At 60.9% G+C, this 27,765-nt stretch overlaps 12 protein-coding genes across 12 annotated transcripts; 7 read left to right on the forward strand and 5 right to left on the reverse strand.

Annotated features, from left to right (window-relative positions):
* Nucleotides 1-739: 739 nt before the first annotated feature.
* SPRG_19355 (hypothetical protein) lies at nucleotides 740-1,614 on the forward strand (the record flags this gene model as incomplete). Its single annotated transcript, XM_012340369.1, has 5 exons — nucleotides 740-802; nucleotides 846-1,075; nucleotides 1,121-1,279; nucleotides 1,332-1,469; nucleotides 1,560-1,614. 5 exons carry the CDS (start codon nucleotides 740-742, stop codon nucleotides 1,612-1,614), a joined length of 645 nt encoding a protein of 214 aa, XP_012195759.1.
* Nucleotides 1,615-2,280: 666 nt separating this feature from the next.
* On the forward strand, nucleotides 2,281-4,088 carry SPRG_01649 (hypothetical protein; the record flags this gene model as incomplete). Its single annotated transcript, XM_012340016.1, has 2 exons — nucleotides 2,281-3,647; nucleotides 3,852-4,088. Exons 1-2 carry the CDS (start codon nucleotides 2,574-2,576, stop codon nucleotides 4,086-4,088), a joined length of 1,311 nt encoding a protein of 436 aa, XP_012195406.1. The 5' UTR covers nucleotides 2,281-2,573.
* An 8-nt stretch (nucleotides 4,089-4,096) lies between these two features.
* On the reverse strand, nucleotides 4,097-6,301 carry SPRG_01650 (hypothetical protein). The gene has a single exon (XM_012340017.1). The coding sequence runs from the start codon at nucleotides 6,250-6,252 to the stop codon at nucleotides 4,150-4,152; it is 2,103 nt and encodes a 700-aa protein (XP_012195407.1). The 5' UTR covers nucleotides 6,253-6,301; the 3' UTR covers nucleotides 4,097-4,149.
* Nucleotides 6,302-7,886: 1,585 nt separating this feature from the next.
* On the reverse strand, nucleotides 7,887-8,336 carry SPRG_01651 (hypothetical protein; the record flags this gene model as incomplete). The annotated part of the gene is made up of 2 exons (XM_012340018.1): nucleotides 7,887-8,270; nucleotides 8,305-8,336. 2 exons carry the CDS (start codon nucleotides 8,334-8,336, stop codon nucleotides 8,009-8,011), a joined length of 294 nt encoding a protein of 97 aa, XP_012195408.1. The 3' UTR covers nucleotides 7,887-8,008.
* A 209-nt stretch (nucleotides 8,337-8,545) lies between these two features.
* On the forward strand, nucleotides 8,546-9,459 carry SPRG_01652 (Ras-like protein Rab-6A). Its single transcript, XM_012340019.1, has 3 exons — nucleotides 8,546-8,889; nucleotides 8,945-9,220; nucleotides 9,277-9,459. The coding sequence occupies exons 1-3, from the start codon at nucleotides 8,763-8,765 to the stop codon at nucleotides 9,342-9,344; spliced, it is 471 nt and encodes a 156-aa protein (XP_012195409.1). The 5' UTR covers nucleotides 8,546-8,762; the 3' UTR covers nucleotides 9,345-9,459.
* On the reverse strand, nucleotides 9,314-12,091 carry SPRG_01653 (hypothetical protein). The gene is made up of 8 exons (XM_012340020.1): nucleotides 11,847-12,091; nucleotides 11,621-11,803; nucleotides 11,481-11,569; nucleotides 11,028-11,426; nucleotides 10,717-10,977; nucleotides 10,279-10,659; nucleotides 9,605-10,213; nucleotides 9,314-9,548 (listed from the first exon to the last, which is right to left on the reverse strand). Exons 1-8 carry the CDS (start codon nucleotides 12,085-12,087, stop codon nucleotides 9,411-9,413), a joined length of 2,301 nt encoding a protein of 766 aa, XP_012195410.1. The 5' UTR covers nucleotides 12,088-12,091; the 3' UTR covers nucleotides 9,314-9,410.
* Nucleotides 12,092-12,638: 547 nt separating this feature from the next.
* On the forward strand, nucleotides 12,639-15,520 carry SPRG_01654 (CMGC/MAPK protein kinase). Its single transcript, XM_012340021.1, has one exon. The coding sequence runs from the start codon at nucleotides 12,651-12,653 to the stop codon at nucleotides 15,420-15,422; it is 2,772 nt and encodes a 923-aa protein (XP_012195411.1). The 5' UTR covers nucleotides 12,639-12,650; the 3' UTR covers nucleotides 15,423-15,520.
* On the reverse strand, nucleotides 15,497-16,551 carry SPRG_01655 (hypothetical protein). Its single transcript, XM_012340022.1, has 4 exons — nucleotides 16,455-16,551; nucleotides 16,137-16,401; nucleotides 15,921-16,087; nucleotides 15,497-15,873 (listed from the first exon to the last, which is right to left on the reverse strand). The coding sequence occupies exons 1-4, from the start codon at nucleotides 16,536-16,538 to the stop codon at nucleotides 15,580-15,582; spliced, it is 810 nt and encodes a 269-aa protein (XP_012195412.1). The 5' UTR covers nucleotides 16,539-16,551; the 3' UTR covers nucleotides 15,497-15,579.
* Nucleotides 16,552-17,066: 515 nt separating this feature from the next.
* Nucleotides 17,067-17,937, reverse strand: SPRG_01656 (hypothetical protein; the record flags this gene model as incomplete). The annotated part of the gene is made up of 2 exons (XM_012340023.1): nucleotides 17,067-17,267; nucleotides 17,320-17,937. The coding sequence occupies 2 exons, from the start codon at nucleotides 17,935-17,937 to the stop codon at nucleotides 17,067-17,069; spliced, it is 819 nt and encodes a 272-aa protein (XP_012195413.1).
* A 425-nt stretch (nucleotides 17,938-18,362) lies between these two features.
* On the forward strand, nucleotides 18,363-21,328 carry SPRG_01657 (hypothetical protein; the record flags this gene model as incomplete). Its single annotated transcript, XM_012340024.1, has 8 exons — nucleotides 18,363-18,439; nucleotides 18,484-19,803; nucleotides 19,846-19,995; nucleotides 20,044-20,145; nucleotides 20,194-20,283; nucleotides 20,332-20,544; nucleotides 20,592-20,921; nucleotides 20,975-21,328. The coding sequence occupies exons 1-8, from the start codon at nucleotides 18,389-18,391 to the stop codon at nucleotides 21,326-21,328; spliced, it is 2,610 nt and encodes an 869-aa protein (XP_012195414.1). The 5' UTR covers nucleotides 18,363-18,388.
* A 487-nt stretch (nucleotides 21,329-21,815) lies between these two features.
* Nucleotides 21,816-24,783, forward strand: SPRG_01658 (hypothetical protein; the record flags this gene model as incomplete). Its single annotated transcript, XM_012340025.1, has 11 exons — nucleotides 21,816-22,192; nucleotides 22,243-22,300; nucleotides 22,365-22,778; nucleotides 22,828-22,983; nucleotides 23,029-23,406; nucleotides 23,455-23,607; nucleotides 23,659-23,820; nucleotides 23,873-24,220; nucleotides 24,259-24,440; nucleotides 24,490-24,638; nucleotides 24,731-24,783. The coding sequence occupies 11 exons, from the start codon at nucleotides 21,816-21,818 to the stop codon at nucleotides 24,781-24,783; spliced, it is 2,430 nt and encodes an 809-aa protein (XP_012195415.1).
* A 1,612-nt stretch (nucleotides 24,784-26,395) lies between these two features.
* SPRG_19356 (hypothetical protein) lies at nucleotides 26,396-26,733 on the forward strand (the record flags this gene model as incomplete). Its single annotated transcript, XM_012340370.1, has 2 exons — nucleotides 26,396-26,529; nucleotides 26,577-26,733. 2 exons carry the CDS (start codon nucleotides 26,396-26,398, stop codon nucleotides 26,731-26,733), a joined length of 291 nt encoding a protein of 96 aa, XP_012195760.1.
* Between the last annotated feature and the right edge of the window lie 1,032 nt (nucleotides 26,734-27,765).

Raw genomic sequence — 27,765 nt, forward strand, 5'->3', positions numbered from 1 at the left:
CGGCGCCTCGTCGGTGACAGCCGAGGTTGCTTCCGTGTCGTGTTGGGATGCCATGGCACGCTGACACATCTACATGCCTCAGTGTGCGGTGCTTTTTCGACCGCCTTGCTCTTGGCATCCATTCCAGCGGCCTCGGCCGCAGTGGAATCGTCCATCTTGGCCTTGGTGTCGGTGAGGATTTGATCACGTTCTTCGCACGCGTCGATTGGACTTGCAAACGTGGTCTGTCTGGATGGCGCCATTCTTGATGTAAAACACGCAGCGCTTTCCGCGCGGCCATCGTTGAACCGTGAGGCGACGGTCGTAGAGAGTGTGGAGCATCGCGATGTCGAGCTTGCAGGCGAACGTGCGAGCATGAGCGCCAAAACCAATGGACACCTCCTCGACCGTAATACCTTCATTGCGTGTCAAGAGAAGATCGCCATGCCCATCGATATCCGGATCGTATAACCGGATGCCACACGGCAACAGGATGGCTCCGCGACGCATGCTCGGGCGCTTGGCCGGACGGGCCATGGCAGGCGCATCGGCTGCCCATGTACAATGGGCGGCGACGAGTTCGATGGACGTACCCCATCGTACCAGCAGCGTCGTCGTCGCCGGCCTTCTCATTGGCGCTGGCCTCACCGCCGTGGGCGCCGCCAGACTCTACACGACCCCGCCCGCACGGCGCCTTGAGGAGCCCAACAGCTGCACAAAGCGTGCGCTGCCAAGCGGCGAGGCTACGAAAGACGAGCCGATGGACATCGACCGACTCGTCGCGGTGCTGGACGCCCTCGGAGCGGCCGTTGATGCGATCGAGGTACAAGACCATTTGCAAGCGTTGCCAACGCCTTTGGCGATAGGTGTGCATAAGCACATGGGAGCGCGAGCTGCGCGACGAGAACACACTGACGGAAGCGCAGCTGCTCGAGGCGATCACGGCTCGGTATGCACGCGCCCGCGACGAGGCCAAGGCCAACGTCTATGCTTCGTTCGGGTGCTCGGCGAGCGAGGTGGATGGCGCAATCGCTGCTTTTGGCGCCAACAGCAAAGTCATGGCTCGTCTCAACCGTCTGCGCGCCACGACCCACCCGTCTGTTCCTTCTTCTTGCATCCAGACGTTCAAGACTGTGATTAGCGAGGACGAGATGCCCCCGGCACTGACCAAGGCGCAAGTTCTGGCCATCGTCGCCGAGACCCTCGACACGTTCGCCGCGGCGATGGAAGAAGCAACGAGCGATGCCAAGAAGCTCGGCAAAGCCGACTCCGCAGAGGACGAGCGCGCGTGGACAAAGGCGTACGATCCGCTGCTGCTGCTGCTTGGTGGATGGTGCTCATGCTTCTCTTAGCATCCACGCGCGTGCCAACCACAAGCTGGCCAAGAGCGTTGCCGACGGCGCTCTCTTATTGGCTGCAATTCGCGCGTACAGCGTCGACGCGGCCTTTGTGGAGCAGCTGCAGGCGCTGCAGGCCGCGCACCATGCAAGGTCGGACCGTTGGCTCCGTGCTTTTTGCCACGTCATTGGTTGTGTAGGCTGGCCGCCCTATAAAGTCTGGGCGAATATCAAATGTAAGAGGTTTGCCAACGAAGTTGGTTGGCTGGAACGTTCCGGCGCCGCGTATGCGTTCTGAAAGGGTCCGGATAGCGTTGTGGACCATCAGTCGTATCGATTGTCGCAGGTTTCGACATCCATACAGTGTTCCAGTCGAACGAAAGTGATATCTGCGATCTTAGCCAGGTCCAGCGACGTTCATCCGTCGGGACAAGCGACGAACGACGAGCGAGCTATCGTGGCCGTTGAGCGGCGTTGCCGGCCATCCAGAGACCCAACGCTAGGTTGCGCCACCGCTCCACATGCAGCTGGACCTTCCTTCCAGCTGCCTTCCTTCGACCATCCACTCAGCTACATGCACGGCTGACGTGACATGCCTCCGTTTGCAAACGACATCAAGGGGCGATGGCGTACCGCCAACGAACGAACGAATTGGAGACGGAAAAAAGCCTCGCGCGCAGGAACAGTCGAGCAGCCACAGCATGGATGGCCATGAGAGCTCCAGATTCCTGCCAGACGGCGGCCATGGATTCGACCGACCGAGCGTTTCCCGCCAACACCGACGACGCCAACGCGCGCCGTGACAAGGGCATCGATACAGAGCATCTTGTTGATCGTCGACCAAGACGAGCGACGTAGAAGCCATCGTGGCACGTCAGTCCTCGGCGCGTGCTGCGTTAGCCATTTGAAAATATAAGTTCTGAGAGGTCCATCGGCGGGTTGAACCACGTGAGAGAGGGTGACTAGACGATTTGGAGCGCAATCCGCGGCGCCGCCTCCTTGCAGCATGTCCGACGCCGTCCCCTCGAGCGCGGCCACGATGAAGACCGAAGGGCCGCCCAAGAAGCAGGCCAAGACGGGCACGCCCCGCACGGCGACGCCCAAGGCACCGAGGGCCGCGCGTGCCACCTCGGGCGGGGCCAAGAAAAGGCAGCACCGGCGCCCGTGGCCATTCCGCCCAATGGCCTCGCCAAGCCGAGCCCGCAGCCGACTCCTGGCCCACCCGCCTTTTCTGCGCCGCCGGCCGCGACCGCACCCATGGCCGCCAATGCCAACATGCCTCGCCCAGCGTACCCGGGCATGCCGCCAGCGCAAGCCCAGGGCCCAAACGCCATGGGGCCGAACGCGCCAGACACGAACGTACGCCGCAGCATCATGCACGCGCTGTTCATGCGCTACAAGCAGCTCCACGGCAGCAACGCGGACGACGCGACGTTGCAGCGGATGGCGGCGAACCTCGAGCGCGAGATCTTCCAGCGCGCGCCGATGCGCGACGAGTATGCGCAGGTCGCGGCCGCCGAGATCAAGCGCCTCGAAGTGAGCCAGCAGATGTACGGGACGCCGCCGCAAGGCCGCGAGATGGCGTCGGGCGGCGCGACGCCGGTCGGCCCGCCGCAACGCCCGCCTGCCCCGTACGGCGCCCCGTCGCCCGGCGGCATGATGGACTACCGGTCGTCGTCATCCGGGTCGTACGTACCGCCCAACACGCTTTCGTACCAAGAGTTTTGTGCGCGCATGCAGTACCAGCCGATCCAGAAGCTCATCGACATCATGTGGAGCCAGCGCACGATGATCTACGACTTGCAGCAGGAGCTGTGCCACTACAAGAAGCAGCTGCAGCCGCCACCGTCCGCTCAAATGTACCCGCCGTCGTACCCGCCGCAGCAGCGACCGTACCACCCGAGCCCCAACGCCACCACCACCACCAACAATGGCGAGAGCACGCCGACGACGAGCTACGACCGGCGCCCGCCGCCGACGCCGCCACAAAACGCGACTGCGTACTGGGCCAAGGTCGCCGAGCTCAAGGACGCGCACAGCAACCACCTCAAGAAGGCGTACCAGATCCTCTGCATGGCGTCCCAGTCGACCGCCAGCATGCAGTCCAACAAGGCCGAGAGCATGAAGCAGAACATCCACTACGCCATGGTCGTTCTCAACGAAACCCAGGAGACCGCAGCGCAACCGCGCGACTTTTCGGTGATTACGTCGGTCGAGGCGTTCATCCGCGAGAGCATTCTGCCGCTCATCCGCAAGGTCCAAGAAGTCTCACAGCAAAAGGCTGGGACGCCGACGCACGCCGGTCCGGCACAAGGCCCGCCGCAGCAGCAAGTGCCACCGCACCAACAGCACCAACACCACCACCATCCGTCGCAGCAACTGCCACCGCAACAGCAGCAGCAACAACACCAGCAGCAGCAACAACAACACCCGCAGCAGCCACAACAACACCCGCAGCAGCAGCAACACCAGCAGCAGCAACACCACCACCACCACCAACAACAACAGTCGCAGCAGCAGCAGCAGCCACAGCAGCAACCGCTGCGGGGGCCGACGCCGCCGGTGCAAGTCAAGGACCGGGGCCAATTTACAAAGCAGCTCCTGGACGAGAAGAAACCGAGTGCGAAGGAGAACCAGAGCAGCAACATGGACGACTTTGATGACTTTACGGGCCTCGACGACCTCGACGACCTCGACGAGAAGGACGACGACACCCGGTCGTCGTCGTCGTCGTCGTTCAATGCGAAGAAGCGTCCGCTGAGCGAACTTTAACCCTGGAATCCGATGGACAATGTGTAGTATATTTCGTTAGCTACGACTCAAAACAGATGGATTAGTGCCCGGCCATGTGCAAATTATGGGCGCGGCTGAGCATGTACTTGGCGCGGTCGCCCGCCGCCCAGTCCTTGCCGTGCGGAAAGATCCCGTCAGGCAGCTCCGACCACGGCACGTACGCGATGTCAACCGCGCCGTCAAACGGCATCTTGTGCATCTCGGTGGCTAAGAAGTACTTGATGACGGGCGCGACGAGGCTCGACGCGGCGCCGCTGTTGGCGTCGTGCTGCATTTCAAAGCCCACAAAGTAGCTGCCTTCACACGACGACGGCTGCAGTAGCGTCGGGAACGGGTGCACTGTCAAGATCGTCGCCGTGTGCTGCAAAATGTCGACCAGTCGCCGAAGCCGCGATGCGACAAAGCTGCTGTACGCGACGAAGCCGGACGCGCCCCGCAGCCGCAGCTGCACATAGTGATCGTAGCGCACGGCAAAGTCCGACGGCGCAAAGAGCTGCGTCCACGCCAACGGACTCGTGAGCACCTTGAGCTGCATGTCGTCTAGAATCAACTTGGCGCGTGTGAACTCTTCTTTGAGAACTCGCAGCGTCGAGAAGGTCACGTTGGCCGCCGAGTTCATCGCGGGGTAGCCCGGTGTGATGATCGGCATCGCATGGGCCCGCTCATGGACGTTGGCGTTCGGACTCCACTGCGGAAACCCGAGCCCGGCGTCGTACGGCTTGGCGAGCATGATCGGCGTTGGCCACTTCCACGACGCGAGCACGGAGAAGAAGTGGTGGTAGACCGACGCAGCGACCGCGTTTGGAAACATTTGGCACACGAACGCGACCAAGACGGTCCACGAGATGCCGCCGAGGAAGCCGACCTTGTTCGAGTAGAGCCCTCGGCGTTTGGCCCAGAGACGCACGGCGCGAAGGCATGTGCGAAAGGTGCCCGGGTGCGGCACGAGCTCGAGGATGAGCGACGCTGTCCGCGGCACGGACAGCGACCGCACCGAATTGACGTCCATGTTGGCGAGGATGTGGTCGCTGTGGATCGGCAAGTGCTTTGGCACGCTCGGTTGCGTGAACCGTGCAAAGAGGAGGTCGACTTTGACCTTGTGAAACTTGAACGTGATCGTTGGCACATACGCGTCTTCCATGCAGACAACGTCGAGAATGCCACTCGTCTCAGAGAGCACGAGCGGTAGCTCGGTGCAAAAGGCCGATAGCGTCACGGCGTTGGGTACGACGACAACGATGTCCAAGTCCGAGTCTTTCGTGTCGACTTTGAGGTACCAGCTACCGCCGACGTACAGGGCGGCGTGTCGCCCGGCCATCCACTTGTCAATGATGCGGTCCATCTCGAGAAGGACGACGTGCTTGCTCGTCAAGCTCTCGCTGTCCTGGACCGGCCCGAGCGTGTTGAGGCACTTGAGGAGCCCGTTCGAGTTGCGGAGCTCGTACTCGGTCGGCGGCGGCGACGGCGACGGCGTCACCATCGGCTGCAGATGGCACTCGCGCCGGAGGTTTTCCAAAATCGAGTTGGTCTCGCCGCGCAAGATCGACTGCCGCATCTCGCGCTTCGTGCTCTTGGACAAGACGCCTTGCGATGCGGCGTGGGCGATTGCGCCGCGGATGATGCTCGTGTGAATCCGCGGGCCCGCGACCTTGAGCCTCCGCGTCGTCGTCGTCGTCGTTGTGGTCGGTGTCGTCGTCGTCGTTGCCGGTGTCGTCGTTTGCGGTGGTGTTGTCGGTGTCGCGGTTGATTTGTCCTTGAGCTTGCGATGCGCCGAGACGCTCGCCGGGTTCTTGCCGTGCTCGTGCTCAACCGGCGTGTCCGAGTCGCTGCCGCAGCCGTTGCTCATCGTCGTGCTCGTGTCGCAGCTGCTGCTGCGAGACAGTGTCGACGCCTTCTCGTCCGCGCTGTCGGTGCTCGCATCGTCGGCCGGTAGCGGCGGCCACTTGGCCTGCAAGAGCGCGTCCTTGTAGCTAAAGACGCCCGTGCGCGCGTCGTCGCTAGTCGGCGCGTCCTTCCAATGGGCGAGTGCGTCGTGGTCCAATGCACTCGCCTCGCTGCGCGTGCTGCTGGTGCATGCGGTCGGGTGCGTCTCCGCGTCGTCGAGCTTGTTGTTGCTGCAGTGGCGGTAGTACACGTGGGTCATGCTCAAGTGCGCACCGACTTGGTGGCTCTTCCGACGACAATTGGAAACTTGGACCGAGACGAGCCCAAAAGATCCGCCGCCGATTTGATTGGCCGCCTCATGGAACAACTAGGCGCCTCTGTAAGATACCAAGATATAGAAATGCCGCCATCCGGATCCGGATGGACCAACCGCCTGGCGGGTGCGTTGTTCGACGGCTTGAATCACCCAACTTGCGTCGATTTGGCGCCAACCGCCGACGGGTTGCCGGCAGAAAGACGGTCTATAATAACAACGCTCGCAACGGGCCTGCAATCGCTCGCCTCTGCAGCTCGGTAGTGGTTGCACGGATGCAACGCCTTGTCAACGCCCGGTAGATTAGACCGGATCGCCAAAGCAGACTTTTTGGACGGGACCACGAACGCTGCAGTTATTAGCCAGCAAGCAAGCACATGCGCAGACGAGATGCTGCATCGCTGTCGCATGCAGTCGTATGTAGTAGTAGTACGGGCACCAAGGCGAGATGCGCCCGTGTTCGATATATATCTTTTATTTTTTCGTAACCTACGGTAGCCACGACCACTAGCGACGACACTCGCTACGGTGCATGCGCTGGAGCTTGAACGCGATGGCCGCTGCGCGCGTCATGGTCGGGTGCGCATGCATATCAAGGGCGTCGACAACGTCCGGATGGCCGTTACGAAGGGCCAGGAGCCGCGCCGTCTCGCCCGCCTAGCCCCATAGTACACCTGCAGATGCTGCACCGAAGATGGAATACCGGTACCGCATCCTTTGTCGTGGGTTTGGCGCCGGCGTGGAGGAGCGCGAGGACTGTCTCAAAGTGCCCTCGGCTCGCTGCTATCATGAGCGCGGTGCGCGCTTTCTACTCGAGTTTTGTAGTGAGAGCGACGACGAGGGACCGGGCATGTACAAAGTTGCGTGTCTCGACCCGCGCGCCGTACGAGAGCAGGCACCGGACGAGCGGCGTGAAGCCGTGCTTGGCAGCGTAGTAGAGGGGTGTGCAGCCCTTCTACACCCACCGATAGGCTACGGACAAGAAAAAAGCAGCGTCGACGTACATAACGGCAGTCGAGGTCGGCGCGGTGTTGCACGGCCGTGAGCAGCTGCGTGAGGTTGCCAGTCGTCGCGGCCTCGGTGAGTTCCCACGCGAGTCGCTCTTGCTGCGATCGCGTCGGCCGCGCCTCGTTGTTGTGCACATCAAACGGTGGCAGCGAGGCGTAAAACGACGCCGCCGCCTTGGGTGGCATCCTAAACAAAGCCGATTCGGAAATGACGCCGACGTAGCGTGCGCCAATCGGTGCGCGGCGACACGCATGACACACCGTGCATCGACGATCGGCAGGCCGTTCTTTGAATCACTAGACAGCGTCGTCGTGCGAGATGGGTGCCTCAAGCAGGTGTCCTGCGGCAGCTTGCGCGCGCTGCTTTGGCCGTCGGAGCTTACAACGGCGTGGTCGGCGCTCGAGGTGCCTCATTGTGGTGCTCTGCTGCAATAGATATGGGGCTCGGCGCAGGTTGTGACAGCCCTCGGCGCATGGACGGGACGGCAACGGTTGTTTGATGAGACTTGTTGCTGGTTGTTGTTGGTACATTGTGGTCTTGATGCTTCGCGAAGCGACCGAACGCATGAAGTAGTTTAATCGCTGCACTTGTTACCTTGCCATTGCATGGGCCCACGCGGGTTTTCGCCTCGTTTGCACCAGAGACCCATGGACAGCTCTCATAAAGGTAGCCACAACCTCTCTATTACTACAGGCTACTTGTTGGACTTGTCCTCTTGCGCCTTGGTCGCGAGTTGCTTCCAAATGGGCACAGGCAGTGGCTTGGCGGGCTGCAGCGGCGTCGGCTCGCCTGTCAAGGCGTCGTCAAGCGAGCTAATGAGGCCATCGAGGAAGCCAAAGCGGTGGGCGTAGATGCTCGTGAGCGTCAAGCCCTGCGTCAGGAAGAGAATGTGCCACTTCTTCTTGGCCAAGTACTCGCCGAGCTTCATGCTGGAATATGCGTTGACCTTTCTGGTTCTTCTAACGCGCACGCGTTAGAAGCACTTTGCACACCACGTGGACGCGTAGACGGGACGGCGACATTGCACATCGCGTGGATCGGTGCCAATGCCGTCAAGTGCGCACGGGTCACCTTCCTACGGCCGAGCGGGTCGCTCGACGTACTCCTTGTCCTCTATACGAGTCGTAGCGAGGGCCATGTTACTCGTTCGTCGTCGCTCGTCTGGCAACGCGACAACGGTAAAGGAGGGTAGTCGACGATGGAATTTTAGCCAATCAGACGCGTGCGTGGCGATAAGAAAGAAGTTGGTCGTCACAAATTTCAGCAGTCGGTAGCAGCAGCATGAGCAGCGAGGCCAAGCCGGTCGCGATCGCGCCCCTCGCCAAGTACAAGCTCGTCTTCCTTGGCGACCAGGGTGTCGGCAAGACGTCGATGATCACGCGCTTCATGTACGACACGTTTGACAACGCGTACCAGGCCACGATCGGGATTGATTTTTGAGCAAAACCATGTACCTCGAGGATCGCACCGTGCGCCTCCAGCTCTGGGACACGGCCGGCCAAGAGCGCTTCCGCAGCCTCATCCCGAGCTACATCCGCGACTCGTCCGTCGCCGTCGTTGTCTACGACATTACGAGTACGCTGCGCGCAACAGATTGGTCCCTTCACGTTGGTGTCGTTGTTGCATGTAGACCGCGCGTCCTTTCTCAACACGAGCAAGTGGATCGAAGACGTCCGCGCCGAGCGCGGCCAAGATGTCGTCATCATGCTTGTCGGCAACAAGACAGACATTGCGGACCGCCGGCAGGTGTCAATAGAAGAGGGCGCCGACAAGGCCAAGGAAGAGAACGTCATGTTCATCGAGACGAGCGCCAAGGCCGGCCACAACATCAAGGCGCTCTTCCGGAAGCTCGCGACGGTCTTGCCTGGCATGGAGACGACGCCGGCCGCGGCGACCGATGCCAACCGTACGATGATTGCCATGGCATCCCTCCTCCGTATCCTCACGCTTGACCCTGGCTAGTGATTGATATCAAGCTCTCGGCGGCGCCGGCGCCCAAAGAGTCGACGGCCGAGACCTGCGGCTGCTAAGAATATGCAAACGCGCTTTTTAAGATACGACTTCTACATGGACCCCTACGAAACAAAGTGTGCTGGCTACTTGCGCCGACTGCCGCCGCTCTGCACTTCGCGCTCGCGCTCGAGGACCTTCTTCTCCGAGATCTTGTCCCATTCGATTGGGAACTGCTGCATGTACTGGAGAAACTTCTTGTCCGTCTCGTCCATCTTGTTGGCCTAGCCATCCCAGCGGGATTCATACGCGATCCAACAAACACGAGTCGAGATGGTACCGCAAGGAAGCGCTGGCGGTAGGCGAGCACCGTGTCGACATGCGTGCCGGCCGCGGTCGTGTGCTTGATGGCCAAGTCGAGCGCCCGGTCCCAGCGGAAGAGCCGGATGTTCATCTTGATCGCGCGGTACACGAGCGGCGCTGGATTCGCTTGGAGCAAAATGCTCTCGGCCTCGTCGATGGCCCCGCCATACAAGGCGAGCTCGGCCATGCGCCGTTCTTCGCTCACTAGGTTCTTGACGTACAAGACGAAATGCAGCTTGTCGACCGAGTCGATCGCGGCGAGAGCGACCTCGGCCGTCTCCAGATGGCGCTTGTGGAGTGCCATGCCGGCCACTGTCGTCCAGAGGGCGCGCGACTTGACAAAGCGGCAGAGTCGCACCGCCTTGTCCCACTCGCCCGCCGCAGTGAACTCGTAGAGGACCGTCGGGTACGGCGAGACGGCGCCGGCAAGGATCGCGCCGTCCGCGCGCCGCACCGTGAAGCGCGGGCCAACAAAGGACGTGATTTGCGCGAGCTTCATAAAGTCATTCCCGTCCTTGACTTCGATCGCATCCGGGAGCAGCGTACGGTCGACGTACACCATGTTTGGATACAGCCAGCAAAACACCTAGGACAGGAGTTGATATCTTGAAACTATTTCAAAAACATCAAAACAGCACAAGTCGACCATACCTTGGCATCGGAGATCGCGACCAGCATCTCGGACGCGTCGTTCCAGGCGGCCGTGTCGACCTGCGCCTGGAGCTTGTACGTGCCCTTGTGCGTCACGCGCGCGAGGTGCAAGTCGCGGTTCGTGTCGATGAAGAAGAGCTTCCGATCGCTCGACTGCCCGTAGTGACTCAGCGCGAGCTCGGCAATCTCGAGCGAGTGGTGAAAGACCACCGGGAGCGCCTTGCCCGAGTTGATATCAAAGGATCGAATCGTCTTGCGGTCCGCGTGGTCGAGGATGCTGATCGTGTCCGTGCTCAGCGAGACCGTCATGCGGTTGAGGAACTCGACGTGCATGCCGGAAAACTTGGGGTTGCTCACGGTGCGGCCTTCGTACGAGTATACCTAACATCGTCGTATCGTTTTCCAGTCTACATGTGTGCAGACACTATGGAGCAGTACCTGGATCCCGTTGAAATTGTCGACGGTCACAAAATGGCACTCGCTTTGAATGATGAAATTGACGGCCGCGCGCAAGTCGAAGATATGCGGCGTGTTCCAGTTGGTCGAATTGTAGATAAAGCACTGCGTCGCGGTGCACACGAGCAGAAAGCCGTAGCCAAGCGACATTTCAATCACGCGGTCGCGGACGAAATCGAGCTCCTCGACCGTCTCGTTCATGACGTCATGGACCACAATCTTGCGCGGGTCCTTGAGCGTTACCTAGTCGTGCCACGTCATGGACGAACAAAATAAGATTTCAATAAGAGAACCTCGATCTTGTTCCATTGCAGGTGCCGGTCGACGACTTGGGCGAAGAGCGTGGCGCCGTTGCCACCGGCCGCCACGAGCTGCGTGCCATCGGACGCCCACGCAATGTCCATGAGCGACCCGGTCTTTGGTCGCTCGCGGCAGTACGACCAACCCGTCTTGTCGCAGAGCCGGAGCATGTTGTAGGCGCCCACGGCAAACATGTCGCCTTTCGGGCTCCACGCAATGGACGTGATGACGTGTTCGCAGACGGGACTCTGGTACAGTTGGCGGCCAAAGCCGTCCCAGACGCGAAAGATACGGTCTTCGCCCCCGGAAATCACGCGGTTGTTGATCGGGTTCCAATCAATGCACATGATCATGCCGTCATGTGCCTTCCACTGAATGTCCTTGCGCCCGACCTAGCATGTGTTCAGATTCGTCGTCGTCGTCGTCGTCTGGGTGGACGAATTGACCTGGATCGTCTTGATGACGAGGTTCTTTCCATTTGTAAAGAGAATTTGGTCGTTGTCGGGGCCCCAGCACACGGCGTAGACGGCGGTGCCTAGCGTGCCATGTCGACATCAGATATCGAAAAGAGGCACCGCAAAAGAACCCGTGTTGGCGAGCGTCGACCGAAGATTGCCGCTGCGCGAGTACACCTTGACCGAGCCGTCTTCGCCGACGGTCACGAGCGCAGTGCCGTCGTAGTTCCACTGCAGCGCAACGACCGCGCCGGCCTCGCACGCCATGACCTTTTTCTCTTCGCGGCCGTTCTTGGACATGAGCCGAAACGAGCCTACGACGTACATGAGGTGGGCGTCTTAGTGGCGTCGATGGACCGTCGGTGCAGCCAATGACAAAGAGGTCGCCGCCTTGTTTGCCCACGGACGGGATCCAATCGACACTCGTGACAAAGTGGTCGGTCGACGCAATCTTGCCGACGACTTCGCCGTCCATGCGCCAGCGCACAATCGTGTTGTCATCGCTGCACGTGACGACATCGTTCTCGGGCGTCCAGCAGCACGCCGTCACAATCTCCGTGTGCTGGTTCACCGGCGCCTGCGCGTGTTGGAAGCGCATTGCAAATCGACCTGTGCGACCTTTCCCGATGCGTCGCGATCTTTGTTTCCAACACGTCGAACACAACATGGTGTTTTAAACACCATGGCTACCATCGATCCGGTGCTGCTCGAACGACGGCAGAGGGAAAGAGATATCCAAGCAGCGCGTATGATTAGCACACTATGCTAGTGGACGAGGTGTAGTTGCTTGTGGTGCTGTCGATAGCAGGCGAATGGACGGCACGCCGGGCGAAAGGGCGTGTGAAGGGTCCGTTTGCATCGAAAATAAGATACCGGTCGCGGAAATACCGCTGCCAAGCATTGCCCATCGCTTTGAAAGCACTGTAATTGTACTGTGGAGACGTAAGACAGTCGTGGCCCGTCCGTGTCGTGCAGACGACGACATCACGTGGGCGACGACCGGCTTGCTCGTCGCCACAACCCCGACTGTGTTGGCGATGTGGGATTGGCGCAAAAGTCCTAGCTTCAAGGTGCACCATTGGCTGAAAAAGAGGCAAGGAGATCTGTGATTGGTGGAATGGGGTCGAAATTCGATGCCAGATTCGATACCGACGCATCGTGATGACCGAGTACCCGTCGTCGCCCGTGAGCCCATCGGCGACGGACCGCCACCTGCAGGCGCTGCCACTGCGCTGGGAAGGCTACCTGCGCAAGCGCGGCGACTGGCTGCCGCGCTGGGACACATACTACGTCGTCCTTAGCGGCGTTGACTTGACCTACTTTGACAAGAGCGACATGGAGAAGAAGGTCGAGTACGTCCAGAGCAACTCGATCTCGCTTCCGACGTCCTGCGGCGACATGGACATTAGTGCCGCCTTGCCCAAGTCGGCGAAAGCCAAGCCGCTCAAGCCGCGTGGCGCCCATGTCATTGTCGGCGTCGAGACCGAGAGCAATGGCAAGACCAATCACCGCATCACGATCACGACGTCCAGCAAACGCACGCTCCATTTCACGACGGACGCGAACCTCGACTTTGTCATTTGGAAGCAGATGCTCCTCGGCGCCCTCGAACAGGCCACGCTGCTTGCGAAGCGCCAGCCCCTCGGCGGCCCGCTGCCGTACCCGTCGCCGCCGTACCTCGTCCAACTGCCCGTCATGTATGCATCGTTTGGCGACATTTGCCGGCGCGTGGGCAAGTTTTCGCTCCTGCTGCCGTGCCTCGACCCAGGGATCGTCGTGACGTCCAACTACCCGCCGAGCGTCCCGATGGCGGGCACATACCACGGCCTCGGCGCGACCGCCGGCTTCCTCGCGTACATTTCCATCTTGCACACGCTCGTCGACGTGAGCCAGTTCCGCGTGACCCACATGGCGCGCGAGGGCGACCTCGCCGTCGTCACGGGCAAGGAAACCATCGCCAACACCAAGAACCAGCGGCGGTACCGTCAGATCTGGACGCACGAGCTCCGGTTTGGCGCCGACGGCCGCGTGACGCACCTCAACATTGTCGGCGATGCGATCGCGTCCTCGGTCGCGTTCTCGGCGCACGCCGACGGCCCGATGTTGTCGCTGCCACATGACCGCGACGAAGGCAGCAGCACGTGCCCACCGGGCACGCTGCGCGTTGTGTGTGCAGCCGCCGACGTCCCCAAGGCAAAGAAGGCTCCGCACATCAAGCTCGGCCTCTACGGCTTTCCGCACACGATCCTCAAGGCGGGCGCATCGAGCCGGAATCTGCAGCAAGTCACGTATGCGACCAAGCCCGCCAAGTCGGTGGCACCGATTTACTGGGCCGAGACGCTGGATTTGTCCTTCGCGGGGGCGGTGCCCGGCACGACGGCCTTTCTATACGTGGAGGTGTGGGCGCCAGGGCTCATGGGCGATGAGATGCTCGGTGTCGCCAAGGTCAACCTCGCGCCGTACCTCGGTCGTCCGTCGAGCTCGTCGGACGAAGACATTGCGCTGGGATCGATTCCAACGTGGTTTGATCTCGTCTCGCCCGAGCACTATGCCAGTAGCAGCCACAGCGCCAAGGCCAAAAAGGCCACGCTGGGCAAAGTGCAGCTGAGCCTCGTGTTTCTGCCCAAGGCACCGACGACGAGTGCCGCGTCGCCAGCGTCGTCGGTCGCCTCGTTGCCAGCTACATCGTCGCCGCCACCCATTCTTAAACGCATGAGTTTTGACCGGCTCGCGGCGCTCCACGAGCAATCGTCGACAACCGACGCGTCGTCCGGCTGCGGGTTGCAGCGGCAGAGTCTCTATGAGCTGCCGGACCTCGAGGCCATGCACACGTTTACCGTCTCGGGCACGAAATTCCGCGTCTACAGCCGGTACCAGCTCATCCGCGCCGTGGGCCATGGCGCGTATGGGGTCGTCATTGCGGCCTCGGACCAAGTGACGGGCAACGCCGTCGCGATCAAGAACATTCCCAAAACGTTCGACGACCTCATTGACGCCAAGCGCATCGTACGCGAGATCCGCCTCATGCGGCACCTCGTCCATCCCCACATCGTGCGCGTCCTCGATGTGATGCGGCCGCCGTCTCTATCTCGGTTTGAAGACACGTACATTGTGACGGACCTCATGGAAACCGACCTCCACCGCGTGATCCAGTCGCACGAGCGGCTCGACGCGGAGCACATTGCATATGTGACCTACCAGATGCTCGTCGCGCTTCGGTACATGCACTCGGCGTCGGTCTTGCACCGCGACGTCAAGCCGTCCAACGTCTTGATCAACCGAGATTGCCTCGTGAAGCTCTGCGACTTTGGCCTTGCCCGCGGCCTGCCACAAGACGACGCGCAGAATGCGGCGACCGACACGGGCGCCTTGACCGAGTATGTGGTCACGCGCTGGTACCGCGCGCCCGAGCTCCTCTTGAGTTCCAAGTACTCGTACCCGATCGATGTGTGGAGCGTCGGCTGCATCCTCGTCGAGATGTTTACGCGCAAGGCGCTCTTTCCTGGCCACGACCACGTGCACCAGCTGCAGTTGATTGCGTCGACGCTTGGGTCGCCTTCCCCCGGCGAGCTCGGGTTCGTCACCAACGAAAAGGCCAAGCGCTGGATGACCAAGCAGACCGTGCAGGCGCCAAAGGACTGGAAGCGAGATGTGGCGCCCTCCGCGCCGGACGATGCGATCGACCTCATGAAGCGCCTCTTGGCGTTCGACCCGACGCAGCGGATAACGATCGAGGCTGCGCTGTCGCACCCGTTTCTGGCTCCGTACCGCGAGGCGGCTTCGGAAGGGCTCGCCGACTCGCCTTTTGATTTTGCATTTGAGCAGAACAGCGACCTCCTCGACAAGCCGGCGCTGCAGCGGCTCATCTTTGAAGACGTGTGTCATTTCCACCCCGAAGCCCGCGCCGAGCTCGACGCGGCAACGGCATCGTAAGCGACCATCAAAGACAGGTTCTCGGTCGAGCGTTTAAGCGTGTGAACGGCGACGGCTTGGACTGTGGCCATGTCGTGCAAGGTCGAGTGTTTTGTCGTATTCATCAACTCTGCTTAGTCGTATGCAGAAGGATGTCATACCACGACGCAGTTCTCCATCAGAGCTTGGCCATGGCGTAGCACATGAGAACGGCGCTCATTGCGTGGAGAAGCACAAGAAGCGGGTAGCGCTGGCTGTGCTTGTAGACCAGCAAGAGAGACGACGCGGGGCGGTGGCGGGCCCCGGGAACGTCCTTGAAAAGGTCCAGCACCATGCCGTACGTGAGGCCCCAGAGCACATACTCGTCGGCACCGCGGTGGCTTGCCTCGTCGTCGCTGCACGTTTGGTGCGGCAGCGGGAGGTAAATACAAGGAAACTTGATCGTCGTCCATCCGAGGAGGCACAAGAGGCGCTACTCGAAATAGAGATGGTCACCTCTCCACCTTGATATGGTCGTACGTGAAGAAGCGACGCCTCGCTCGTGCGGCGCATCATGGCGTCGAGACGAATGCGCAGCTCGCGCGGGCGTGCCGTGAGCAGGTGGTCGACGTCGACCCAAAAGGCGGCGCTGACCTCGGACGTCTGCAGAGAAAAGGACGGCGCCGCCGTCTCCGCCCAGAGGAAGACTAGCCGATATAGGATCGATAGGTGGTGTAGAAGGCAAGGGTCGCGCACCGTGTGTACTCACAACCATCTTGTTGCCGCTCGTCGCCACGCGGTCTGGCAGCTGCCCAAGCCACGTGGCCGATGCGAGGTCGAGACCGACCTCCTCCTTGGCTTCGCGCATCGCAGTCTCGAGGGACGTCTCGTTGGCCTCGCACTTGCCGCCGGGAAAGGCGATCTGGCCGCTCCACCGGTCGCGCGGATTCACAGCGCGGCGAATGAAGAGCAGCCGGACGCGGTCGCCGTCGACGCGGAGCACGGCGGCGACGCTGGCCATCTACACAGAGAGATTGGTTAGACGACGCGAGACGATGCATCTGGCGGTCGTACGCGGGCGCCGTCGAGGACGCGTACGGGCCGGCGCGCCAGCGACGCTTGCAGGTCGTCGACGAAGCGCTGCGGTGCCACCTCCATGCTCTTGCCGTTTTGGCACCATGTGGCATCTCAAAACAGTGTTTGATTTCTGTATACAGAATTTGTGCAACGGTCGCCACCTCCCGTCCATGTGCACCCGACACGACGTCCAACATAGAACCATTACAAGACAACTTGTCCATTCTTAAGGTTTTTGGAGCATAACATGAGTAGTATCATAACCGTTTACAGTGCAAGCAATCAGAAACACCGGTGACTTGAAGAGGCACGACGAGCCGGCTAGCTGCCAGCACAGCCACGGCCCGCTACTCAATAGCTGCCGGCACACCCTCGACCCAGCGAGCGATCGAAGACGAAGTACGGCTCGAGCCTCTACGAAGAGAACGTCTTTGCAACCATAAGCGAACGCAAAATATGTCGATGTATCGACAATAATCCAACAGCAGATTGCACAACGTACTAGACCCGCGACGCAGAAACAAATGATAGGGCATCACTTGGGGGTACCATTTGACATGCAAGACAACATGTGTCGACGACGCAGACGACTAGGTACCAGAGCAGTGACTAACCGCGGTCGACAAACTTGGTGATGCGGATCACGTCGCCGCAGCTGCTTTCTTGCGCGACGACGGCCGGAGGGCACTTGATGGGCTGCGCGGGCGCAAACGACTGGTCGTTCTCGTCGACTTGATACGGATACGGCACATTCTTGGTCCAGCAGCTAAACACTTCATAGAGCGCGTTGTCCCGGCAGCGCAAGACAACCTATCCACATGCTTGTAGACCACACGGACATCGAGTCCACGAGGCAGCGTACGTCGAGTCCCTTTGTCTTCTTGAACGCGGCGACGAGCGCTGGCTTGGTTACGGTGCCGTTGATGTTGTCGGTGATGAGTCTCGGTGTGCCAATGTACTGTGCCATCTGGACAGCCGTGCGCAGGTAGTCGGTCTCAAGCATCCCGCTGCACGGGACGTCGTACATGGGGATCACGTTCATCGGTGCCGGTGCGTCCGGGTTCCACATGTTGGCCGGGTCCTTGCTAAAGTCGAACGGGAAATACTGAACGAGCCTTTCGCGCTTCACGGCGCGGATGGCGTCGCCCGAGAAGAGCGCCGGCTTGCGCGTGCACTGCGCGAGGATCGGTGCCGACTTGTCTTCGAGGCGAGAGAGTTGCGGCACATTGTCCTTGTAAATCGGGTACAAGCGACCGGTGACGAGGTTGGTTTTGAGAAACGGCGGCGGGTGGTAGCAAATGGAGGCGCACATGCAGCTGCACTGCTCCGGGTACCACGCACTGGTGTAGATCCAAAGGTCTTGGGAGCCCCAGAACTTGTCGTGGGAGGGCGCGGGCGTCGGTGTCTTTGGTGGCTTGGTCGCCGTCGCTGCCGCGACAAGGAGAAGGCCAGAAGCGCTTGCGAGTAGTACGCGACGCATAGGAATTGGAAAAGTGAGTGGCCGTGGCCATCCCGCATGTCTGAGGCGCATCTGATAACGGAACGTCTTCTGAGTCTGACGACATGCCCGATTGCACTTGCTTACAAAACCGGATGCTTAGGAAACCCGACAGTACGCAACCCCTCTCTCCATCAATGTGACGAGCGAGCTGCTGGACGATGCAGGATCATTGACAGGAGGATAGGAAGATGGTCGCCGACTCAGACGCACCTGACTCGGATTGGCCCGTCGCGACTCAGAGCTCTTCTTCTTCGGCCCCAGATGCATTCTTGCTCAACCAAAAGGGTCTAGAACCCAATACCACGTCTTTTTGATGCTTTGCGCAGTAGCAGTTCAAATTCCTAGTCGAGTATCTAAGACACCTCCCACGGGGTAGTAGCCTCGAGCGACCGTTTCGCGTGCGTCGGTGATCTTCAAGGGACGCCGCCGTATGAGCTCGCTGCCACCGTCGTCGTCCAGTCTGTCCTCCCCACCCAAACTGGTATACGTCCAGAACACACGTGTTGTTCATCGCCACACTTGTAGCCGACGCTTTGCGATTACGTGGCGCTCGCACAGCCCGAGGTGGCCAAGCCGTCGCCGTACGCAGCACGCTTCAAGCGCAAGCGCAAGAAAGCACCGGCGGTCTTGGCCCCACTGCTCAAGAATGGCTCCTCGCACGCATATATCGGCGTCGCGGAGAGTCGCGTTGTCAAGGCCATTTTAACCCGCGCCGACCTCGTGCAGGAACTGCGCCTTCTCTGTCAAGAGATGGCCTCCACGCGTGAGCTCGAGCTCGAGAGCGCCAAACGCGAGCTGGCGACACGCCTCGGTGACGCAACCAACGCGGTCGTCCTCGCGCTCAATGAATGGCGCGCGGCCAAGCTCGAAACGGCGGCGCACGCCAGTGTCCAAGTGACCCCGAGCTTTCGGTGGCAGGGCGCACCGTACCTTCAAACCCTTGCCCGCGAAACCAAAGACATCCACGTGCTCCTCAACGTATCGACACCGCCCAACCCGTTCTTCACACCGTGCGGGCTCGAAGCGGCGACCGATCGCTACCAAGTCGCCGCCGAGAGTCTCTTGCGCGATGCTGACTTTCTGACGGGCTGGCGGCCGCCTCGTTCGCAGCATGCGGAAGAGCATGTCATGCCAACGACGAGTCTTCTCGACCACGCGCTTGGCGCACTGTCTCCAGCAGCGATCGCCCAGATCCAAACGACCGTGCACCCGCCCCGCGGCTTGCGATGCGTGACGGACGCCATCACGTCACTTGTAAGCATGAGCTTCTACGAGACCCCACCGCGCGAACTTCTGCACCGACTGCGCGCAATGCATCAAACTACATCGAGTGCGCTGACAGAGGTCGCGGCCGCCTTGCTTGGCGAGACGGCATGGCTCCCCAGTGCCCTACTGCGAGAGAGCCTTAACATGGCACAACTGAGCTTTTGGCTGCTCCAGCTGCTATTGCAGCATCGACGTTGTGCTAGCACCAAGCCGCTCGAGCGGCCGACGGCTCGCTGTTGTGAACCTTCAATCCGACGAGCCGTGCGACTCGACGGACGTTTGTACATGGCGCGCCTACACAAGTCGAGCGACTCGGCCATCACGCTCTGCTCCCCCAACGGGCAGGTGTTCACGCACACGCTGCACGCAGCCGACGGGCGATCGATGGTGACGCAGCCTGCGCGACTCGACGCGTACTTGGCGCGACTGCAGCCGCTCGTGTTCACAGCGCCGCTCTGCGACGCGGCGCCATCGCTGCATCTTGTCGGTGTACACGGCACCGACACCATCGTGGCGTCGATCGATCTCACGGTGACCAGCTCGTTTGCCGACGTCCGTCGGTACCTCTTCGACCTACCGGTACACTATTGTGGACAACTTGTCCTTATTTCGTGGCCTTAGAAAGTGCCACCGACCTACGCCTTTCTGTACCGCGGCAGTATCCTTGGCCGCGCGCTCGAGTCGCGTCGGCGCCCGTGGTGTAGTACCGCGCCGCCGCGCCGCATTGACATTCAGTTGCAGACGCGCCAAGCGACGCGACGCCATGTGTTCGTACCATATGCGATAGAAAAGCATTCCAATCGGCTTTTCCCCCACGAGATCTCGGATATGGACCGCGATGCAGCGAAGCGCGATGAAGCGCGGCGGCGACGGGCGCCCGTGGTATCGCCCCCGCGCACCCACTGCACTTTTACACTCCACGTACGTGTTTCCAATGGCAGCAACCACTCGGATCACGATGGTTTGTAGCTGGACATCCCGTCAGCCGTGGTTACCGTCCAGATGCGCACCACCTTCTCAACGACACTAGAAGAGATACTGAACGCGCTGCAGTCCGAGGTACCGCTGCCCCTCGTTCAGGAATAACATACGATGTCCCTGGATTAGCATGGTATCGACGCCGCGTCGAGCCATGACGTGTTCGTCCTGTCGGCCCCGGAAACGATACTGCCGCTCACCGCGCGACTGAGTGCGTGCAACCTTGGGCACGGCAGTGTCCTCGGCTTGCGCCACAAGCGCGTCGACGTCGTGCTTGCGTGCGCCGGGACGCTCACATTGCTCTTATCGCAAGACACGCTCGTTTGCAGCCATCGTGCAATGGTAACCGATGCAGCTTGCATGGGACGACACGCTGACGGTGGACGTAGACGCAGGCTCGCTTTGGCCACTGGCAGCTCTCGCCTGGCGACACGCTGGCGCTGCGCGGTGACACGTACACCGTCACAAAAGTCAACACGGCGGCCAGCACCCTCACGGTCCATCCCGCCGTGTCGATTGACGACCGCTTCGATCTTGTTGCGACCAAGCATTTACGTCAAGTGCTGGTGGACCCTCGGTTCCCATGGGAAGTCGACGGCCGCATCGATGCGTACCTCGCCTCGCACGTACCGACCACCGCGACCACGACACAATTCCGTGTCGAGCTGTGCACGAGCACCTTGCTTGACGCGCTGGCGTCGCAGCGCCACCTCGTGCACGTAGTGTCTTATGCTCCATCATGTAATACGATTATGACCATTATGTATGATAGGCGGCGGTGCAGACGCTACCGCTCGACGTCTGCGTCGGTGTCCTCTACGACGACCTCTGCAACGCCTTTCCCATCACCCATGGCGTCACCAACGTCAAATTCTCGTCGTTCCTCAAGAGCTACCGGCTTCACGCCGTGCTCCTCCTCACGTCGGCGGCCAGTGTCCACGCTTACTTTTCGCTCCATGTGCGACCGCGTCAAGCATCGCTGCTGCTGCCCGATTGGAAGGCGTGCTTGGTGGCGATTGCACACAGTACGTACAAGCACCTCCCAAACGCGCATCCACCGCCCAAGACGCCCAACGAAGCGATCGCCTTCTCCTTTACGCATGGATCCTCGTGCACGGCCCACTGACCATTCAACGGCACTTGTTTGGTCACGCGACCGAGACGGCACTGCGACAACTAGGCCGTTGTCTCTGCGCCGTCGTGCGACTGCAGGCGACGCAGCGCGGGTACCGCGCCTTTACTCAGTAGTACATCGCACCGATGTGGGATCGAAAGGTTGATGGCGCATTAGGTTTCGCCTCCTGCGATGGCGAACGATACGCCTTCAAGTCCTCTGGCGCGGCTACATCCAGCGACGTCGGTACCGCCTGTTGCTCGCCGCCCTCTACGCGAGACGCCACGCTGAGCTCGAGATGCGATGCGCGCTTGTCCTTGTCTGTTTTGTGCGACGAAGCCTTCGACGTAGAGCCGTTGAAGCCCAAGTGCAGCGGGACCGACAAATGCGCGCTGAGAAAGCCGCGTTCTGGCACGACCGTCGTCTTCGCCGGCGTCGCCACGAACGTCGGTGTACCCACGGTATCGCCGTCTCAACGCTCGGACACCCACCCACCAAAATGCTCGTGTCTTTGCACCGCGACGCGCGCCAGCTTAATGTAGCAACCCTCTCGGCCTACGACCCTGCCACGTCGGCCGTATATATCCTCGACCTCCCGCCGTCGTTGTTGCACGAGCACCTCTCTCTGCCAGCGTCGGCGTCGATGGCCATGACGCTGAGCGTCCTTGCTCCGCGGCTGCAGTTGGTGCCGCCCAGTACACTGCGACTCTCGGTCAAGCCAGTGACATACCGGTGCGGTGAGCGGGTCTACTTTGGCGTCCGGTGCTTTACCCCCGCTTTGGTCGGCGCGCCGCCTGCGTCGCCCGCCGTATACCGCATGATTGTCGAGGCGCACCGCACGAAGGGGCTCGTCACGCTACGGATTTACAACCCCTGGTCTGTCCTTGGCGTCGTGCGGACATCGGGGCGTTCATGGGACTATGTAGGGACTCGTTTGTGTGGCAGAGAGTGCAACATTGGCCGTCGATCACCGACGTGATGGCGGTGCGTCATTTCTCTATCTCTCTATCTCTGCCGTTGCCATCGGTACCATTGTTGTCTTTGGTAGTACCTGGAGCGACTCTATGTGGTTGCGACGAATATGCAGGCTGGCTACACACTCGCGACGACCGACGACGTCACGGCAGCGGCCAAGTGCCTCGTGGCGCACGCCTGCCAACGCCACTACCGGCGCCGTCTCGGCCTGCGTCGCGCGGTGCAGCACGCTCGCGACCAGTGGGTGCGCGTGCAGGTGCGCAACACATATGAGTATGTCCACCGCATCTTGGGGTGGTGGCGACCGTCGTCGCCCAAGTTACTGACAATCTTTCCATCATCGTCCTCGACGCCAACACACAGCATGGTCGAGTACCAGCACATTCGCAACACGATCCAGAGTGTCTGTGACGGGCCGTACTACGTGTACCCTCGGCGTGCGCGACTTGTGAGGCTGTCGCTCCCCGACGCCGCCGTCGTGGTGCAAGTAAGAAAGACAGTATATTCTGGTCGTGCTGTCGTTTCTGGTCACGTAGGTCTGGTTTCGCCACCAGATGTATAACCACGACCTTCGCCAGTGCGTGCGGGCGCTCGTACACATGCAGCGCTTTGACAACCAAAAACCGCACCTGCCGATCGCGGTCCACGATCTCTCGACGCTACACGTGGCACTCGCTACGCAGCTGGGCCCGGTACGACCACCGCATGGCGTGCTTGTCTCATGCAAAACCTACTAGCTCGCGGCGCGGGCAGACGCGGCCTTGCTGTACGAGTATGCAATGCGGCTCTGTCTCTCGCAAGAGCGCAGCCTCGCGGACACCGCCCTTGTGCACTGCTGCGCCAGCGTCTTTTGGCTCGCGACCGAGACGGCACTGCACTGGCGGCGATGCGCACACCTCCAACTGCAGCGCTACAGTCGACATCTTGACCGGCCCGCCGTCGACGCGATCGAGCACCTCTTTTACCAGACGACCTACCTGCAGCGACCGACGGACGAGCTCGTGCTCGCGAGCTTTGCCCTCTTTTTGGAGTTTGTCAGCCATCGACCGGGTCGTGCGCTTGATGTGTACAAGCAGGCGCTGGCTCGCTCGCCATCGCCAATGCTCTTGTTGGTGGTACGCTGTCTGTCTACGAGCGTCTTTGCCTAAGGGCTTTGTCGGTAGAACTATGCTGCATTTGAAAAGCGATACCCCGCGCTGACGCCCGTGCCGACTCGGTGGACCGCCAAGCCGCTCGGTGCCGACGGCCTCGCAGTGCCAGCATACTCAACACTGACGGTGACGCGGCGTCTCGAGGCGGCGGCGGCCGTGCTACAGGTAACGACGCGACGGGATGGGGGTAGAATGTCATCTTGCATCATCATCCAGCGTTGGCTTCGCAAGAGGCATCACTGGTACCTCTTCTTCCCGACGTTGACTGAGGCGGTCTCGGCGCTTCAAGCCAACACCTTTGCCGAGATTCGGTTCATTGACGACCGGCACTCGCATCGACGCATGTTGGCCGCTGCTTTGCACATTCAATTCGTGCTGGTAGGCAATGCTGCCGTCTACAACTACGGTATCGATAGGTCACCTGCCCTAGCACGATGTCGACCGCGCCAAAGCGCTCTACCACACTCTCTTGACAAGGACCCCAAACGAACCTCTGATTCACGCAGCCTTGCTCCTCGATGCCTTTGCACAAATGAAATCGTCGCATGCGTGGACGCTCAAGTTGCAGCAGCTGCGACGTCAGCACAGTGATTGGTCCATGCTCGAGATGACGTCGCTGCGTTTTGCTGTCGTGACGCGACCGCACTCGTGTCTTGCGTGGCTCTACTATGGACTTTACCGCCAGCTCTTTTGTGACGACGTCGACGTGGCCGAGCAACTCTTGTGCCGCGCTACGCGCCTTGCGTCAACGCCGAGCGAGACGGCGCAGAGCCAAGCGGTACCGCGGTCAACCAGGGTAGGTCTCACGCCAAGTAGGTCTATGTCCGTTTCCAGAGCCACCGCATGCCCGGGGCACTCTCCGCAGGCCAAGGTCCGTCGCGAGGCTTGTATTGGAGCCAGCACACACGCGCGATTGCCCGCATCGACGTCTGGTACCGCATGGAGCACCACGTGGAGCGCCTCCCAGGCCAGAATCGGCTGCGTCGGCATTTTTTCTGGTATTTTCGGGAATTGAAGTGGTTTTACGCACGTGTTGATATGCACTAGGGTCCACGCACCGACGGGCCACCGAGTGTGGGAGCGACAGTTTGCGGTGACGGTGATGCGTCACGTGCCGCCCGACGTTGCTGCGGCCATCAACGATATCATCACGCGGGAAAAGCTTCGCCTTGCCGTCGATACGCTGCAGGTCCACAGTAGTATCAACATATCAAGTTTGCAACGGATGGTCGGACTAGAATTGGTGCCGGGCGTGGAGGCAGAGCCGGCACTACGTGCGGTACCGTAGTCTCCGAGCCCACTTGCCACAGCCCGCGTCGGCTTCCTTGCGACACGCCGTAGCGCTGCACTTTGAGCAGGTACCAGCGCATCGTTGATCGACGAGCTCGTCGATGACGAATCATGGGTCAACATGAACGCTAGGCTCGTTGGCGCGACGCCCAAACACTCTACGTGACAGCGGTCTATGCGGATCCGTCCGACACACTTGCTGTCGGCGGCCTTGTGCTCGTTCTCGGTGCCCAACGTCAATACGAGAAGGCTTTACAATGGCGGCGGCACTGGCACACGTTGTCGTCGCGCGCCGACGCCGCCGAGCTGCTGCTACTGCACAGCCAGGCAGCTCTCACGGCACAACCGCTCGCGTGGTGGTGCTGGCTCAACTATGCTCTCTGCTTGCACTACCTTACGCCGCGGCTGGACGTGGCCGAGCGCACCTACAGTACTTGCGATGCCACCTTTCGTAGCGCCGCTTACCCTCTTTCCGAGGTATCGCCGTCCCTGCCTGCAATCGATTGCTGAGACGACATGCTGCTACAGATGCGCCAGTACTTTCTGCACGCACGGCGGTGGCGAGGGCCACTGCAAGGCACGTCACCGTCCTATGCGTTCTGCGCCGCCAAGACGCTTGTCTCGCTGAGCCCGACACGGTATTCGGTCGTCCCGTGGATGCGCTGCCACGTTGACGGCGTCGCGTTCTGGTATTTTCCAATGTACCGATAGATATTGGCGGGATGCTCATCGACCATGTAGGTACAACGCTAGGACACTACGCTACCGGTGGCATCTGCCCGAGTCGGTTCGTCGGCGTCATTGGCAGTCCGCAGCGCGGCGGCTACAAGCGTGGTACCGGCGGTCGTGGGCGAGCCCTTTGTTGGTGTGGACATCTTCGCCCACGCGTCTCGCCCGTGCCAAAGGCATTTGGAACACTTTTACGTCGATGGAGCAGCTTCTGCAGTCGTACGGAACCGAGACGACGGCATGCGACCCTCTGCAGTTGCGCTGTGCAGGACTCGCGTTGGCACTCGAGTTGCATCGCTGCGACGCCGCCCGCGCCTTGCTAACGACGGCGGCGACGCTCGATCCGACGTGGGCGACGTGGCAGCCCATCGGCGACGTCGTAGCGTTCGCAACCGTCGACAACCCGACCCACGGCATGGCCCTTTTCGTATCGGGTCTTGTGCATCAGTACATTTACAGTGCGCCGTTGATGGCGCTACGCTACTACTGGCGCGCGCTTGCGGAAGCACCCGCGCTCGCACCTCTGGTGGTGGCGGTACTTGCTTGCTTCTTGGAACGGTTCTCACATGTGGTCTGCTCGGTAGCACGAGGCGCACGTGGCGTTGGCGTCTGCATACCAGATCGTCTCGCCGCGTGCGAATGACCACATAAGTGCGACGATCTTCGACCTCAGGTCACGACATGTAGAGCGACGGCGCGTGCTTGGAGCCGAGGCTTCTTTCTATTGGTAGCCAAAACTGCCGAGAACCGTTGTCATGAGCGTGATCGCGTAGGTGGGATTGTATTGCGCGCCGTGTTCTCGTGGCACCAAGGCGTCTACTCTACCGCGCTCCAATCGCCGCTTGCACGCTTCACGAGCTTGCTACGCGCCTCCAAGTAACCCTGTCCTTTTCCCCAGGTCGTCATGTTTTTGCGTAGCGCTGGGCCAAGCAGCATGTCATTGGCACCCACACGATGGCGACGCACTTGTACCGAGACATGGTTTCTCTTCGACGACCCGCCACGGACCTCAAGGACAATCACGACGATGTGCTACAGCTTGTCAGCCGCTGCTGGTCCCACCCACTCGTTTGTGTTGGCTCGTATCAACGAGCCCACTGACAATTGCCGTGTAGTTGGAATGGCAGTCGCACCTCGAGACTGCTCAACTGCGGTCGCCCGGTGGTGCGGAGCTGCAGCTACTCTCAGCAATGGGATCGATCCTCGCGACGCGCACGCTTTTTCTACCACGGGCAGTACGCATTTTCCAGTCGCTTCAAGCAGCCGGAATAGCACCACTACACCAGTCCACGCTCTGGCGCGCGCTCGCGTGGCACTTGGTGTGCGACCCATGCCATGTCGACGCACTCGTTGCCGCTGGTGTTTTAAGCTACCACGTTACCAAGGACGTACGGGGAGCGTATAAGCTCTTTAGTAGAGCGCTCGATATCGAGCTCACGACGACCCCAACCTCGTCGCCTCGGTATGAGGTACGTGGTCGACAAGCGAGCGGCGTCGAATCTATCGGTGTGCGTAGTGGCTGCACCAACTGTTGGCGCGCGATGGCCACAAGCTGCGCTACGCCGGACCGTCTGCAGCTGTGCAGTCGCAGGCGCACCTCGTCCTCTCGACGACCCGTGTGAAGCGGCTCGAAATTCATTCTCCAGACGCGCACAGACTGAGCTTCTTCGTGCACAATGCAACGGGACAAGCCATTTGGCGACTCCCCACCGCGCTCCAAGCTTCGTTTGACGCCGAGCGCTGGGATGTGTCGACACCTCGGCGCATGGCGGCAGCGGCGCGCGTAGCGGTAAGATATCCTTGCGAGCGAGCAGCGACAAGCCTTTCTTAGCGCTGGTGGCGACGTCGAACGTGTATCTATGACCTTGTCGCCCGCCGCTTTGCACCGTGCCTACGCACCACCGTGGCACTGGCCAGAGACCTGGCGCGACGGGCCGACGCCTTGGCGCCGCTGGAGCGCGCGCTCTACGTTCAAAGCTTTCTCGGCAACGCTCCGGAGGCGCAGAAGAGCTTGGAAGCGATCTTGCTCGAGAGACCAGAGGAACCACTAGTGCTCTACGGCCTCGCTCTCTGCCTCCTGCAGTGCGATACGCAGAGCGTCGAGGTGTGGCCCGAACGATGGTGCGGAAGACAGATGTGGATGAACTAGGTCCCACAGCGGGCACGAGACCTTCTCGTGCGCGCCGCCGAGCTCGACGCTACTCAAGAGGTGCTACAGGCGGCGTGGCGCGCGTATTACGCGCCCGCCCTCCGGGTGCACCCCGAGACAGCGCTACCTTGTGCGCTGCTCTTGTGCGAGTACGG

This window comes from Saprolegnia parasitica (assembly GCF_000151545.1).
Source record: "Saprolegnia parasitica CBS 223.65 unplaced genomic scaffold supercont2.4, whole genome shotgun sequence".
NCBI lineage: Eukaryota > Oomycota > Saprolegniomycetes > Saprolegniales > Saprolegniaceae > Saprolegnia > Saprolegnia parasitica.